General features: G+C 40.1%; 1 protein-coding gene across 1 annotated transcript in view; it reads left to right on the top strand.

Annotated features, from left to right (window-relative positions):
- Positions 1-13,895, top strand: part of Ntng1 (netrin G1) — a 334,636-nt gene extending 320,741 nt beyond the window's left edge. The window contains 2 exon segments of the mRNA XM_028879321.2: positions 12,057-12,131; positions 12,134-13,895. Coding sequence (XP_028735154.1) covers positions 12,057-12,131; positions 12,134-12,285 — 227 coding nt within the window. The 3' untranslated portion in view covers positions 12,286-13,895.
- The last annotated feature ends 4,129 nt before the right edge of the window (positions 13,896-18,024 follow it).

The following is an 18,024-nucleotide window of genomic DNA, read 5'->3' as shown; positions in this document are numbered from 1 at the left end:
TCCCTTCCAAACACCACCCGTGGACTGCCTTCCCACTCTTGCTTTTGCAACCACCCAGCTCCTACTCCAGGGGACTGAAATGAAGTCATCAAGGAAAACTTTGTTCCATCTCTTGCCCTCTGATCTTTAAGATTTCCATATCCAGGAAGCTGTGTCTGTCTGCTTCCTTGCTTCTTTGCCCTAAGAGTTAGCTAACATGCTGTCTGCTTACCAGTAACAGATAGGCATGAGCCATTCATAAAGGGGCAGAGGAAAAGCTAGAACAGTTTTATGTATTTATCCAATAAATATTTATTGAGCCTGAGTTAGTGCCTGAGACAACTCTGTGTCGTGATATAACCAGTGAACAGGAAATGTAAGAAGAAGAGAGTGCCTGTGATAAAGACATTTATAAAGGTAGAACATCAAAGTCTTCAAAGCTCAAGCTTTGTAAAAGAGGTTTGTTTTCTTTAAGTTGCTTTAAATTCAACTATGACTTCTTCTACCTGGAAAAGGGATAGGACATTCCATCTCAGTGGTTTCTGTGGCTCAGGTTTCAAAATCAACCATGTCTAACCATTTGCTTCCATCATCACTAGTTACTAATAAAAATGGATGTCTGTCCTCAGATGCCATTGGCTTCAGGAAGTTCTGCTGGTTGCCCTCTTGCCAGGGACTCTGGAATCCTTGGTAAAAGAAGGAGCCAGGACATTTGCTATGAGTATTGGATCATGTAGGAACTCATTCATTTTCTTAGATATTTTGAGACATTTAAGATAATTGACAACATTACTAGAAATATGTATTGATAAAACAAATTCTAAATTTTGTAGAATGTGATATCAGCATTCACTTCTGAATTGCTTTTTATCTTTTCAGTAAATTATACATTTCTCAAAAAAACAGTAAATTCTTTCAGATATGTAAAGGGGTAAGAAACACATATACATATGTATAGATATATGTACCTTTATATGTTCAAAATACTGTATATATCTTCTGGGAAATTTGGACAGAATAAAATAGTATAAAGATAGAATTTAAACTGATAAAAATCAATTCCACTCTCCACAGCCACAGATAAATGTGGGTCATATTTGGTTATAAGTTTTCCCAAATTCTTAGCTAGGGCTTTCATTATATAAGATGTGGAAGGTGCAGATCTGCATTTATGGAGCAGACCATGGATGAAGATCTCATCAAGAATAAACAGCCTGCATCTGCTTTTCTCCTGACATAATGACTTGTCCCTGGGAAAGATGATCTATTCCTGGATGTGTGTTGCCCTTGTGTGTGAATATGCTTCCCATAACAGCCATCTTTCACCTTGAGCCCAGACTAGAGGTTGCACCTTTTCATTAAATGAGAAAAGTATCTTTCTGATACCAAAGGAGAAAATCTGTGATTTCTCAGTACTGTCTTCATGAGCACCTTGCCTATATCTGTGTCTGAAGGTGTTGACCTAAATAGGATTTCAATACATCATTAAAGATCACTTTTGGAAAGGTGCCCAGCCTTAGGTTTGTAGGATTTGCAGTGAATTAATTCTTTCTCAACATCAATTGGGGCTTTTTGCATGGTATAAAGCCAAAGCCTTTAAGGTATTTAGATGGTGCTTCTTCCTCCCGAATTGGAGTTACTTGTCATCCCTTTCACACCTACTGGAATACTACAGCCTGCAGATATGTCTTCTTTAAAATAAATGGGGCTTTTTTATGATGTTGTAAGCAGTGTTTTCCTTGGCTGAACAAGAGAAAACATCACTCCTCTAACAAGTGCTCTGATAATAGATGAACAACAATAGGATGGCTGCTCCCTCAGGTCAGAACCTGCTGTCCCTGATTAAGAAGATGAGGCATATCTGACCACTGAGCTGACAGCCTCCACGCTGTTCCTGACAGACCCTTGAGCCCTGTTCCTTGGGTTTGTTGCTTGGAAATCAAGCAGACTGGATGCTGTCACATAAGGGCCATGCTTGCACCACCTATGTTTGTGAAGGGTACAGACACAGACAGAAACACAGGTTGAAAGCAAGCGATAAGGGGTCTTTGCACATGATGGCTTCCAGATTTCAGTCTGTTATTTGAGTCTGTGCCTGATTCTTTCTAACCTTCAGCATTAAACAGGCAAAGGTGAGCTGGGGAGCAGGAGAAGCAGGTTGGGTTCTCTACTCACCCCCCACCCCACCCCACCCCCACACAACCTTACTCCTCAGGAAACAGACCACATTTCTGTATACTGACTGACACAGGTGAACACACATTAAATGAGTATAAATTTCACATCTGAGAGAATGGGCACTGCCATTCCAAAGTGACCTTGCAAGACTGTGGAGTACACAGCAATTGAATACAAATGTTTACCAACCACATGCTTGGACTCCAGGCTCTCTCAAGATTCATATCCACACAACATGTGCAGATGCTGCTTTGAGGGAGGCCATTCTCTATCCTTCTCGCTTCAGGTTTCTTGGATTGGAGATGTGAGAAATTCATCACCCTGAAGAATTAGCACTTTGCTCATCTACCCTGAATTTCTTGCATTAGGGAGACTGGAGAGGGAACTGAGCACTAACAAAGCCTACTTGGGTTGTCCTTTGTCCTTTGTAGAACATTTCTATATAATCCATCTCCAGCTTCCCAACAACTTGGGATGGGGAAATAGGACAAGTGCTATTATCTCTGCTTTAGAAGTGAGGAGAGAGAGCACCCAGAGGTTAAGTGATTTCCACAAGTTCACCCACCACATTAACCACAGAGATGAGACTTGAATCCAGCATTTAATTTTCCTCACCCTACCTTATCCTGTTAGTACATGTGAGAGACAAACACTATCTTGTTCCCATGGGATGCCAACTTAGACTGACAGGCAAAACAAATCAAATGAAGGTAGACACCAAATCTATCATCAAAACACACATAATTACACAAGTATAGCTGTCCTCAGACATCTCATGAAATGGGGGAGAAATTCCTAATTGTATTCTTTTGTAGTGATAGGCTTCGCTTCCTATTAATAATAGTCATGCAGGACTGGGGAGACAGATATGTTAACAGAGCACTTGCTTTGTAAGCCTGATGACCTGAACTTGACCCCCAGAATTCACTCCCCAAATCAACCCCCCCCCAAAAAAGCCAGGCATGGTGGTACATGCTTATTAATCCTCTGCTGGGGAGGCAGAGTCAAGCAAAACCCTGAGTTACCTGGCCAGTTAGCAGTGCATACTTGGAAAGTTCCAGGAGAGTGAGAAAATATGTCTCAAAAAAAAAAAAGGTGGATTGTAGCTGGAGTTTTCTCCAGTATTGCCTGGCCCATGGTCAGGACAAAACTCTCTCACTGCCAGTCCTGCAGCTGCTCAGACCCAACCGAGTAAACACACAGAGACTTATATTGCTTACAAACTGTATGGCTGTAGCAGGCTTCTTGTTATCTAGTTCTTATCTCTTAAATTGACCCATTTCTATAAATCCATACCTTGCCACATGGCTCGTGGCTTACCAGTATCTTAACATAGCCTTATGGTGGCGGCTGGCAGCGTCTCTCTGCCTCAGCCTTCCACTTCCCAGAATTCTCCTCTCTCCTTGTCCCACCTATAGTTCCTGCCTGGCTACTGGCCAATCAGTGTTTTATTTATTAACTAATCAGAGCAACACATTTAACATACAGAACATCCCACAGCAGTGGGTAATGCCTGAATCACAACACCCATGATTGTCCTCTGGCCTCTACACACATGTGCGTGTACACACACACACACACACACACACACACACACACACACACACCCCTAAAAATTAATCATGCAAATAAAACCCAAGAGAGTTCGGAAATGCTAATTTTCCCTAATGTTATAGTTGTAATCAAAATGACAAGCCACATGCATACATACATATCAGCATGTTGGTCTGACCCACTATATGTTCAATACCAGAAAAGTATCTGGTTAAAAGATAGTTGGACAGATGTCACTGGCCAGTCCATGATAGGGTCAATGTTTCCAAGTAGAGTGTGGCTACTCAAAAAGAGAATTCAAGATCAATGGTCCCTAGCCAGTTTTCCTACCATGATACACCACCTCTTGTGAACACATGTGAGTAAAAGATGGGGAATAGAGCTGGTGTGCCTAGAACTTGCCCCCAAACTCCACTGCAGTCTCTAAAGTTTCTTCCATGCCTCAGGATCTAACCTGCATGTTCTATTTTATGTCTTGCTCACAATTTAGTAAAACAGCCACAAAGGCTGTGTAAATGGGTCATAATCACAGCTCTTCAGCTCCCTGCTGCCTGAATGAGTCCTCAGTGCAATACGCATGCCTTTGTTATTACCCCGTTTGGTGGAGGTTATTCACTCTTTGACGTTCCTTTGCAAAGGATGGGAACAATTTGGAACATCTTTCCCTCAGCGATCCTGGGCTCGGTTCAGGTGGTGAAGGTAGAGGTCACTTTATTAATACAGCCATCAAGGAAAGCTGTCATGGCAACGCATTGCATCGATTCCTTGAAGTACAGGAGGCAAAGCCAAAAAGAGACACTTTCAAGTCTATAAATACAGACCCAGCATTGCTCAAGCATAGCAGCAGCTCACGGACAGGGCCAGCTTAAATGTATAGCTTTGAACCAAACACAAACAGAGAAAGAAAATGTCTCTTTAGTAATGCGATGGATCATTGTGACCATAAGGGAATAAGTGACCCTTTCAGTTTCTAAAGGAAAAATGAATAGAACAAGGAATGACACTAAGTCCTTGCTGCTGCCCTCTTTGAACAATGTACAGGAGCAATTTCTAGGTCTGCTTTTTGACACGTTCTAGAAAGACCAACAGAAGGGAAAGAAATCAAGATTTTGTAATTCATATTTTGAAGATAGTTTGCTGTTTGGAAAGAACAGTTGTATAAAATGTTCAAAACCCCACATACCTATATACATAAATGCTTACATAGACACACACATACACATACTTATATATGCATACATGTGCACACATAGACACATATCACATGCACTTATACACACATACATATGCACACACAGACACATAACATGCTCTTACACATTCACACACACACACACACTCACACACACATACACTCACACACAATGTATAACTACATGCCTTTCTCACACACACACCAAAACTTCCCCACAAAAATAAGAAAAAAAACTTGAAGCTTTGAATAATTTAATGACATCCTTCTGGCTTTCCTCATCCAAGATACACAAAAAACAGGAGTAACAGAAAAAGTAGCGTTCACTCCTACTTTCTCCCTATTAAATTCAGAATGGATTTATAAATCATGGCAATTCTGAGAACTTGCTTATCTCCTTTGTGGCTTGCTGACCAATGCTGTGAGCAGAGCTATCCTAATATCCTGACTGCTTCAGCCTTTCCACCAAGACTCCACACTTCAACTTCTGGCCACACAACTCTATTTCAGTCTCACATTAATACAACCTTAGCTGCCAATGTCCTCTGATTCTCTTGGGCACACTTTTTGAAAGCATCCCCAATACTGGAGCATCAGAAGGTATCAGGTTATGTGGCATTATGATTGGTCATTCCATAAATAAATTATTCTTATCAATAGTAAAAGGAAAATATAGTAAAAGGGAACCCTAAAAAAAAAGTCAGGCTATTACCAAAAGAGTATCAGCTTTTTCTGTATCTGACTCAGAATTTACCATAACAAAAGGAATTGTATATATCAACTAACTATTCACATCAATCCTAGGTCAAAAGTTATATGAGGGATTTAAAAATGAAGCCTCCTGTTTACTGAGATTAGACACCCCTTTACAGTCAATAACAATAAAAAAGTTTAGATAAACTTAAAATAAATGTCACCAACTAAATTCAGTTTGAAGTTGATCCATATAGAAGAACACCAAATAGAGCTATAATGAAATGGTAAATGTTAGGTGAAATTCTCCTATTATCTCTTTAACAACTTCATGCAGTACAGAATAGAAAGAACATGAACATGGTACTGGGGTCTTCATTCTCATGCTAGCTCCACAAGTTGATGGATGCTTAGAACTTCGTGATAAAAAGGATTCTAGAGTTCAGTGCAAAAGAGTGCCGTGATTAAATAGCAACATTTCATTTTAGTTCATTTTATGTTACCATAACAGAATATCACAGACTAATTTATAATAACAACTAATTAATATCTAACATTCTGTTTTTTATCATAAAGTTCTAGTATTTTCTCATAACATGCTGGGAGGCATCACACGGTAGAAAGAAAGATGCCCCTTTATCCCGTCACGTGGGCTTTAGTTCATTGATGATCCTACTTCTAAAGGGTCCCACTTCTTAAGAATGTTACAATGTCAACTAAAATGAGTTTTGAAGGAGCCAAACTTTGAAGCCATAGCGGCCTCCTTTGCTTGGGAAGACAAAGTTGACACTATAGATGTCAACAAGTCTCTCGCTCTCAGCCTAGACCTTTGGCATTTCTACTTTTATTTTTCTGAGATGATTTGAATCTAGACTTCCATTGTGTCAGTAGAACTCATTATGTCAGTCGGAGCAATTCAGAAATGCGATTAACAGATACCTCTGCCCCATCAGTGTGGTCTGCAACTATAATAGCGAGGAGATGTAGTGTGACATTTATCATCTAAGGAGTGATTCTATAACTCCTAGACCTGGGATCAGCCATGTTTATGAGTACAAACTACTGCGCTGTCTGAAACCATTCACTGTGTTTCTCCCGAATCTTCCATTCCATATGACATGCAATTTGCAAGGATTGTCATTCAAGCTCTACCCTAAACTGATAGAGTCTCCTCATCTAGATCTTGTCTAGGTGGTTTGCAAAGTGGCCATGAGTGCTGGTATAATTGCTTCAATGGGAATAAAGAACAAATCACATGACAAGTATGCCTGTGGGTCCTCTTCTCCTTTCACTCTATAAAGCGTTAAGAAGGCAATCCACACTAGCATTTCTGACCTACCTACTTGCAATTCCTTTAATTCTAATGGTTGTGCTCTGAAAACTTGATGTTATTTTGATCTAGAACTAACAAGCCTGCTTCCTGCTCTTCTTCCCAGTGTACATCAAGGACAGCTGTTTAATTTCGTTGATATGACTGTACTCTGACCCAGAACATCCTTATTTTACCCTTTGCATTAATTGAGGAATAATTCCTTGTTGGTGGAAGAAGAAGCTGCCCTAGCCATTATAGGACATAACATTTAGTAGCATCCATGCCTCTGCCCATCCATGGCATGCTATCTGTACCCAGTTGTGACAATAAAAAATAAATAAATAAGTAAACTCTAGTCACTTCCTAAGATCCTCTTGGAGTCATAATCTCCAAAATATTGAGAGCTACTCCTGGCAGCTGATGTACAAAAACTTCCATAATTAGTTATTTCCTCCAATTTTCCCTGTGCTTTTTCTAATCATCCCCAAACCCTTTCTGGCTGATTTAATCAGTTGAGACATACATTACACATTTTCTCTGCCCAATTCAAAGTGCCCTACTTCTCCTACTCTTCCACTTCACATGTTAATTCATAGATGGTCTTCCATAACAGGAAAGTATTTTTATGATTATTCTCATAGTCATGTGACCACTGCGTTTTGTTGACATTTTTCTTTTCCAACCATTCTTCATGGTGCTGCTTTCTCTGCATATGGCTGAGACTCTGACACTCTCTTTTTGACATGATTAATATCCTCCTGCCATGAAATCATGTACTTTGTGTTTGATGACAATGACCTTCACCACCCATGTTCTCATCTCCCTCTCCATAATGAACTGTCTCCTGAACCTCCAAGTCATTTTTCCAAGTAATAACAAAATATTTTAGAAGAATTTACAGACTCCTCAAAGTCGAGAAGTTCAAAAATATTCATTGGCTTCTCTAACTAAACTCCTTTCTTAGTGGACTTTCTTAATAAATTTCTTTGTGACTTATCCACATACTGAAATGAGACCTTAACATCAGTCACACTTGCTATGCAAACTGCCTTCAGACGCACCCTTCCTTCTCTCCATTGCTCCAACCTAGCCCGAGCCCATTCTTTTGAGTGTCTGGTCTCCTTTTCACCAGTCTATCTTTGTCTAATTCCATCTTTCTCTTTCTTTCAAAACTCTAGATGACTCATTTGCCTTTGACAGCTTCAGTATATATATATATATATATATATATATATATATATATATATATATATGCCAAAATGCCCCTAGTATTCTAATCTCCTTTCTTCTATATGCATCCAGCCTCTTCCAAGTGCAGTCCACTCATCATTCACTGAGATAATCTTTGTGTCTCTTAGTCTAGTTACTGTCAGAAAACAAGCTATTCTAGGTATTTCAACAGAGAAACATTATTAAAAGAAATGGGACAATAAGTATTTGAAGACTAAAAAATGAGAACGTGGCACCAAAGTAACTCTTGGAAAGCAACTGCTCATACAGGTAGTAGCTATCATTAAGGGGTTGGGAAATTACAAGAAAGAGTACTTTCCAGAAATTGATAGTGTAAATAGGAGACTTCATATACTTTAGTACTACATCTCTGAAGGGAGATGATGTCTGCCTACACCTGTAGTAGTCCCTTGGAGGGATGCTACCAGGATGGTGCAGGAATCTCCAAGGCTCAGTGAGAATCTGGTTCTGAGTAAAGATAGAACGGGAACCAAATGTCAAAGCTGAGATGAAGAGCCATTCCTGGGCAGTACTGTTATAACAAACCCTTAAGTGGGAAGAGGGAAATAGCTTCACACACACCCTCCTTCCTTCTCTGTTCCCTCTGGGGTCCATTGTTGGTGGAATCTAGCAGACAACCTGTAGGGTTTTTATTGTAAAACCAGAAGGGGAATCAGTGATCAAAAATAGTTTAATAACCTACATGGCCCCTTTGCCTCTCTTTGCTTTAACTCATGAAGTCTCCCTATCCACGGTGGTTTTTTGACCAATATCTGCCTTGTGTGAATCTTTGTTCAAATACAACTCCTTTTCTATAATTATTTTTTCAGCCGGGCGGTGGTGGCGCACGCCTTTAATCCCAACACTCGGGAGACAGAGGCAGGTGGATCTCTGTGAGTTCGAGGCCAGCCTGGACTACCAAGTGAGTTCCAGGAAAGGCGCAAAGCTACACGGAGAAACCCTGTCTCGAAAAACCAAAAAAAAAAAAAATAATAATAATTATTTTTTCTAATCTACAAATCATGGACACCATTGTTTGTGTTCACCTAACACTTTGCAAATACTTACTTTGTGGTCTTTTTCTATATCTCTGATTGTGTTTGTTGATTTTCCACCTAATTGTGAACTCTTTTATGGCAGTTAGAGTAATACCCATAAAACATGACAGGATGCTAGGCACTGGCAAATGACTTCGGTGGATGCAACTAATAAGGATGTTTTAATGAAATCAATGCTAGATCACTTCTAGAATGTATTTCATCTCCCTAAGTAAATTAGAACTCTATGAGAACAGAGACCTTGCTTTGTATTTGTTTTTATTGTCTCCATGGTGTTTAGTACAAGGTTTTACATGCTGAAGAAGAGCTCATTGATACTTAACCATCTAGTTTGTTCATTAACCAACAGAATTTGGGTACTAAATGACATGAAGATGGAGCATGAGGTTATAAGCATCAGGTAAGAACTGTAGTTAGATTTAAGCATATTTCTAGCATGTGATTCCAGCCATGAGATGGTACTGTATGCACAGTAAAATCCTGTTCTTGTTGAATTTTAATAGGATAGGCACCATCAAGAACCCAAATGTAACGTGCTTTATAGTGAAATCTAAAATAATCAAATGTATGCTAGGTTCCATTTTTTTCCCCTGTTTATATATTACCCAAGATACATTCCCCCAGTCCATGAGATGATTAATCCTGGGCTGCATCTGTTCCTTGTGTATTTATTAAATTTCTTACAACCATCCAAAACAACTAGCAGATTATTTACATGTAGGGAAGGTATTGAATTTTAACTTAATCATTGGCTTCTCAGACAAAAAAAAAGCCTCTGCTCAACAGCTGCTTTACATTCAAGTCCAAGAGGAAGAAAAATAGCTTCACAAAAAAGAGGGGAGTGATATTTAATTAACTATTGATTTCTTCTCAATTATTCAAGGCAAGCAATTATCGATATTGATGGAACAGATATTTCCCTATGTCTAGTGCCCAAATGAAAGGAAATATCCCATTCTGCAATCTGCTGCCTAGAACAAGAAATGATCAGAATCTTTAACTTTAAATGGAAATGGTTACTTGAATCTGTTTATTCCATGTTGCCCAATTAAACAGATATTTCTTGATGTGTAAGCAAAATGAAACCCCCCAAGTACCTCTGTATACTTTCCAAATGAAAAAAAAAAAAAAAGACTTTTATCTGTTTTGTCCAAGCAGCTAATCACCCTGTGCTTGAGAACCATGCTTCATAGGTACAGATCTTGACATGTCAAAAAAAAAAAAAAAAAAAATGACTGACAAAATACCACAATTTGGGTTCAATCTCAGCCACCCACTGAGGGGCAACTTGTATGCTTGATGCTTATAATCCATGTGACACTGCCTCGTGTATCAGTATTTCAAACATGAATAATTTACTAGTGCTATTTATACCAATGTATTATGCACCTGTCTTCTACATCTCCCTGGAATGTTGAGGAATGTAGTCACACTAGACCCTGTTTAGGCACCTTATTATTAGCTCTGTGGATGCCCAGTACCACCTTTCCTCAACCCTTTCATACACAAGAGCATTCATATGTTTATGTATGTGGACAAAGCCCCTCTTGAAGACTATATGAGTACTGAGTATGATTAATGGACAAAGCAAATGCTATCTACTGAGTTACTATTTGGAAGGAGGAAATTACTTGGTAAAAAATGGCTTATATTTAATAGCACCATTGTGGGGTGTGTGTGTGTGTGTGTGTGTGTGTGTGTGTGTGTGTGTGTGAATCCATGTGACATCCTTGGAGAAATTGGGCCATGACATTTTCTTTGAATGAAATCTGCTATCCTTTACAAAAAAGACCTCCTTTTTCTGCTCTGTGCCCCGCCCTCTGTCCAGAGTGGTCTATGTGTTAAGTGCTTAAGCAGCATATGTTGCTGGAAACCGTTCGCTCTGCTCTTGGCTCTCTTACTCTTTGTTGTTGTGTTAATTTCCCTGGGTTCTATTTAACATTCTGCTAAATCAGTGAAACCTTGATTATCTAAGAGAATACAAGACATTGAATTAATGAGGATAACGGGAATTTTGAAGGTATGAGAAATTATTAGAGGTGAAAGTTGTGTGACAGAGGCTGTGAATGAATTTTAGTCAGGAGCTGCAGCTTGATTTTCCAGCCTGATTCTGTTCCTTGATGGATGTAATGAAATTTTGGTAATCAGGGTTTCACCGTTGCATTTATTACTGTTCCCAAATCAAGGTAACCTTGGGCTCTACTTCCCATATTTACAAAGCAATAAAAATCCTAATGGGCTGTCAGGGACGAATGTGACTGCTCTTCCTCACATGCCTCCCACGAAACAAGCTTTCCCTCTCCCCATCTGGCTGTCGCCTGCGGAGCATGCTACTTTTTTCACATCCCAGCCCTGCATTCCCTTGCTTCCCTGTGGCCTCTTTGCATGCACGAAAAGACTGGAATTGGTGCAGGGGCGATGGATGTCCTGACCTTAGAGGTTGTTGGTCATTTTAGCAACACTGCTTTGCATTTTAAAGAGCACTCATCTGACTTCAAGGTTCTGCATTCTTGTATCAGGCACTTGTCCTTTAAAAACTAGGAGGTCACAAAAGGTCCCAGGTACCTAAGAATTTCCAAACCAGGAGCATTGCATTACTCAGTATTAGATAGCCTGAACTGGAGACTCACCAAGATTGCAGGGGGGGAAAAACTATATGAAAAGGCCTAATATGATCAAAACAAAGGCAGCCAACTACATTTGTTTGGAAATTGGAGTCACATGCTTAGTTTGTGGAGGGAAGGGGGGAACACAAGATCGATAGAGAATTTCTTTTTTAAAGCTGAAAACATGATGTTCCAGATGAACTTAAATTGATTCTGCTTTTCCTCCCCTCCCCCTCCCTCCCCTCGTTCTGCAGCTAATGTCTGCGACAATGAGCTCTTGCACTGCCAGAATGGAGGGACCTGTCACAACAACGTGCGCTGCCTGTGCCCGGCGCCTACACTGGCATCCTCTGTGAGAAGCTGCGGTGCGAAGAGGCAGGCAGCTGTGGCTCCGACTCCGGCCAGGGAGTCCCCCCGCGGGGCTCCCCAGCTCTGCTGCTGCTGACCGCGCTGCTGGGGACAGCCAGTCCCCTGGTGTTCTAGGGGGTCACACCAGCCCTCCAACAGGCCTGTGCTGTGGGGGAAGCAAAGTCCACCCAAGCGATTGCTACTAACATAGAAAACACGCACACCCACTCCAACACAGTGTACAAACGAAGAGGGCCTAACTGAACTAAGCCATATCTCTCAGACCTGGACAGCACATCGGAGTCAAGACTGTTCATCACTGACTCCAGAGGAACTGGCAGCTGTTGCTACTGTCACTGCAAATCTCATTGCCAGCTGCAGAGCCGATTGCGGATTGGGAAGGCTGTGAGAGCGCCCCCAGAAAGGAAAGACAAAAACAAACTGATCAACCAACCTAAAAAAACAAAAAAACAAAACAAAACAAAAAAAACATTCGCTACTCTACCGTGGTGCACCCTAGTACCGCTCTGCCCAGTGTGTGGACCAGCCAAATAGAAGCATTCTTTGCTGTCAGGTGCATTGTGGGTATAAGGAAATCTGTTACAAGCTGCCATATTGGCCTGCTTCAGCCCCCACCCCCAACGCCACCCTGAATCCCTTCCAACCTGTGCTTTAGTGAAAGTTGCTCTGTAACCCTTGTTGGTTGAAAGATTTCTTTGTCTGATGTTAGTGATACACATGTGTAACAGACCCCCCTCCAAAAGCGCAAGCCAGTCATACCCCTGTACATTTTAGCAGCACTGAGACCCCCAGTGCCAGCTCACACCCACTTCACAAGAGTGGTTAGAGGAAAGAGAAAGTGTATCTATCCTTTTGTATTCAAATGAAGTTATTTTTCTTGAAATACTGTAAGATGTAGATTTTTTGTATTATTGCCAATTTATGTTACCAGACAATCTGTTGATGTATCTAATTCGAATCAGCAAAGACTGACATTTGATTTGTGTCCTCTTTGGTTTTGTTTTTGTTTCATTGTGCAGAGATTTCTCTGTATGGGCAACGAGCGTGCTGGCATCAAAGAATATCAGTTTACATATATAGCAAGTGTAATAAGATTCCACCAAAGGACATTCTAAGTGTTTTCTTGTTGCTTTAACATGGAAGATTTCAAGAATAAAAATTCCCGCATAAATGGTATCAGGAATTTGTATTGCCGTTTCTTAGATGAAAGGAGCAAACTTCCAATAGTTTCACACTCGCTTCACTGATGTTGTGTGGACGGAACACATTCAGCTGACGGCTCTAGTAGCCCAGGAAGATGGATTGATGGTCACTAGCTTGGACAACGTCTGCAAAATATGAGACTATTTTCCACCTGGGAAAAAATTATAACTGCAAGAACAGAAAGAAATATCTAAGTGATTGCCAAGATTATGCCAAAGCCTGTTGGCGGAGTACTAAGAGACTTTTATTTTTAAGTCATGCTATTTTCACAGATTTATGGTGATCATGTGACTCTAGGGATGCTGATCTATGTATCCTTCCAAATACAGTGTTTACATGGAGTATCATAAGAGGCCACCTGGGGAACCAGGACAGCAGCAGGGAAATTGAGTGATTAGCAATTTGACTTTGAATATATTCTAAGTATTTAAATGAAATATCAAAATATACAGCAGCAAGTAGACATAACTGCTGCTCCTGAGAATAAAGTCTGTTTCAAGTACTGCCCAAGGTGTAATAAATTCTTGTTTCTGCCTTTTATTAGGCCAATTACTGTACAAGACAGCAAAGGGAGCCGGGCGGGAGAGAAACTCCGCAGAGCTGGGGAGGGGCCGAAACAGTATGTTCTACCCCAGCATCTGCCACCCCACAGGTGAGGAATGTGTCAGCAGCAGCATCTCTCAGAATCAGAAACAATTATGAGGCCGAGCCAGAAGCTTAAGGACAATGAAGTCCTACGTGCCTGGGCGGGACAGTAACCTATGACAGTATTAGGTCAGAAGCCTCGTTCCAGGCTGAATTCTTCACCCTACTGCCAGTCTGTGCTGAACCGAGGGGGAGGAAATGTCTCCTGATAAATAACCCGAGTCAAAACCAGATGAAGGAACAGCATGTCTTATTGGTTTTGTTCCCAGAAAAGCCAATTCAAAGAAGGCAATAAAAGGTAAGCAGGTAATGCCTGTTCTGCCTGCCACCCCACGTCCAAGTCGATTGAATGTTTGTTATTCAAACCAACAGCCTCTTTTGATATAAGAAATAGGGAAAGATGGAAATAAATTAGCACTTTGGCTTCGTGCCAGAGTGGCCAACCAGAAATGGCAGATTTACATTAGAAGCATAAATAGAAAATTATATTTCCAGCTCACCAAAGAATACACATGAAAATTCTGATAGCATACAGAGTGTGAGATTACTTCTAATGAGATGGATTTCTTATATTAAGATGGAGTTTAAGTTGTCTTATAGTTTATTAGCACAAACCAAAGGCAGACTGTGTGGTTTCTGGCGACGGTGCACTTTATCATTATGCACTCACAGCTTTGTCACAGTGATCAGGAATCAGAAGCTGCACAATTCAATCCATGGGATTCCAAAAGCTAATTCTGAAATTTAATGAAGGCCTGATTTAAATCAATTCATCTGCATTTTATCTTTATAAGGCTATAAGAATCTAAATTGATGAGGAATATCTTGCATTCAGTGTATTTAGATATAGTTCTCTGAATTTCTTGGAGTGATGTGATCTACTTTTAATAAAAATTCACTTTTAGGTATATAACAGACGTAAATGAAATGTTCTTTTTAATCTGGATTCTTGAGTTCTTTAAAAAGTCAATTTTTTTAAAGAAATGTCAGCCTATGGGATTTTCTCTGCTTTCTAGAATTCTTCCAAGTTATAATATTCTGTCCTGAGACAGGGCTGAAGCAAACAGGGGGTCCGAAGTCACGCCCACATTTGAGGACCCAGCTCTTGCTTTGTTTCCCAGAAGGTTCCTTAGAGTGAGGTAACCAGCTATTCCATGAGTTCACCTGTCCACTGTCGACAAAGTAGGAACATCATTCTTCCCACTATTGATGTGTATAAAACTCAAAAGGGCTGGCGGAGGCAAAATGGCAACTATACAAAAAAACGTTGCTGTTCACAGCCAGTTCAGTCATCTGTCTTACCTACTGTGAAGTGGGATTGACTTATCACCCAGCCTAAGGGCCACTTTCACCCCCCCCCTTGGGTTTGCCCCACCGATCCAGTCTAGTTGGATGTCCCCACAGGATGGTGTGAACTCCTGGAGGCAGGCAGCACAAAGGTAGTGCACACCCTTGAGCACAGGTTGGAAGAACACATGGACTCTACAGTTGGGGAGTTTCTGGTGTGTCTCATTCACCCTTTCCTGGACCTGTGACTTCACCGGAGTCTTAAGAGTCTTTAGATAGAAACCCTGAAATCAAGTCTTTACTTTCATTTCCTTCACACATACTCCCACCGTGAATAATCCAGTAATATGGGACTATAAAAACCCTATATTATGAAGGGTGATGTTGTGTTGAAATGGTCTTTTGTACTTCACCTATAGTATATTTCTAGGCAAAATATCTATTTAACAGTTTCAGTGCTCATAGGATTGAACAGGACACTAGGGAGCCTGGGCTTACATGGTGTTATCATAACATATGAAACTGTCTGTGTGTATTTGACAGTCAGTATGATTTAAAATTTCAGCTTCAGAAATCTGAAAGTGAGTTTTTTCCTTACCACTTTGACTCCCAGCCTGATAAGGAGGGTTTGATATCCACTTACCCGTGAACTGGAACAACATGAGCAACCAGGTTTAAAAAACGGAAGGCTTTTCAAAGAAACCCCAACTAGAGTTTTTATTATATATGAGAATAAAAAGCAAATAAGTGACACCCCAGGGATTTTGACACAAGTGTAACTATGAACAATTCTTTTTGTCTCAGGAAATCAGCGCTTATTGTAATTAATGTTATTTGTTGATTTGTTTCTTATATATGGATGTTTTGCTTGCATGTGTCTGTGCACATGCGCACTGGTACCTCAGAGATCAGGAGAGGGAATTCAATCCCCTAGAACTAGTGTTAGAGATAGTTATAATGCTGGGAATTGAACCCAGGTCCTCTGCAAATGTAATCAATGCTCTTCAGCCTCTCACTGATATTTTTAGGAAACATCAAACACTCATTTGACGAATTTCCATATAGAATGTTTTTTATTTAAATTATAGTTTTACTTTCTTACGTTATAAGCAGCTGTTTTATCCCCTTCAGTTATCTAAAATGGATGCCAACAAACTTCTCACATAAACTGTACACAAACACAAGATGATGTCAGAAAAGAAAAATAAGCATGCCAACTTCCATATTTTGAATTTTCCCCAGTCTCAGGAACACAGAGAAATTCTGCTCTTCTCAACACCTGGTGTGGTGTGACTCACAGACGACCATCTTCATTATGCTTCTGCAGAACCAGGAAAGAAGACACAGGCTTGGCCCTTGCATAAACCACACTCTTGCATTTAACTAGAAATGGGAAAATAACATCTGGGAAAAACAAGTTAATATTGACTAATATGCAGTTACTTAAGCTCTATTACAGAAAAAAAAAAAAACCAACAAAAAAACAGTGCCCTTACTACATTTTTGGAGAGAGTTCTGAAATAATTCTACAAGAAGACTTAAATAATTTTAAAGGCTGTTTTAAAGCGCTTGAGCCTTTAGTAACTGCTGGAATCCCACTCCCTTCAGTTTGTTCCCATCACCCAAAAGCTGCCTTTAATTGATTGATGAATTAAAATGGAGTAGTAACATTTAAAATTATATGATGTTTTCATTAACCAAAAATGATACTTGCTAAAATGGGTCATTATGATTCTACAAAACCCAATTATATTAACACTAAAGATTTAGCTCAGCTGGCTGAGGCAAACTGCAGAGGATCCTAAGTAAAAATAACCCCATTTTCTTAACATAGTCCCATTTTTTTCCAGAGGTGTCATTTTAACTATTATTTAATTAGAATTAGAAATTCCACATTGGAAAAAAAAAACTCACTGGAGAGAGTAAAAAATAATTATTGCATATCTTACCTCTATGTGAATAGAAATGGAAATTTCTGTATGGCAAGCATGTGTCAAGTCCCTTAAAGACATCACGTGCCAAAGTTGTACTCTGATTCCTTGCTGACAGTACTATGGTAGAGCTAACATAGTCTGTTACTCTGCCTGTCTGTTACACAAGGCAGCCACCATACTCGAATAAAAGAAAATGACAGAGAAGCACACATCTGAAGATCTGTTAAGAGTAGGTGATTTTTTTTTTTTGTCCCCAGGCAGGCAATATAATGTCATTTTTATTTGTTTGTATTTGCACTCCTAAGAAGGGCTGCTCCTGTTGAGGAACCGGCTTCCCTCTGCCTGTGAGAAAGACTGCAAGAAAGCATCCTTCAAGGAAATAGCATTCTGCTATTTACCCCATGAAGCCCTGAGTAATTGTTTTGGCTTTCTTGGTGTGATAAACACCTAGAGGCAAAGAGATTAGTGTCACCACTCTCCAACTCTTTTTCTCTCCCTTTAGAAAGGTGTTGGGGTGGGGGTAGGGGGTCCCTTCCAATCTAGTATGGCAAGGTTTGTGAAAAACATTTCTGTTCACCAATATGTAATTATGAAGACCCACTAAAATATTCAGTTTATTAAATTAATAGTGTAACAAATATTGGAGCAGTTTTACAACCACTTAAACTTGTGTTTACATCCTGTGTAATTACAATTCATAATTGGGAAAGCCGTCAAATCTAAACACATTCTGATCAATGGTTCTCAGGCTGCCAGGCAGACCCAGCACAACATAACACAGTGA

This window comes from Peromyscus leucopus, chromosome 6 (genome assembly GCF_004664715.2).
Source record: "Peromyscus leucopus breed LL Stock chromosome 6, UCI_PerLeu_2.1, whole genome shotgun sequence".
In the NCBI taxonomy this organism is placed as follows: Eukaryota; Metazoa; Chordata; class Mammalia; order Rodentia; family Cricetidae; genus Peromyscus; species Peromyscus leucopus.
The sequence above is the reverse complement of the archived record's forward strand: the minus strand, read 5'-3'. Positions and strand labels throughout refer to the sequence as shown.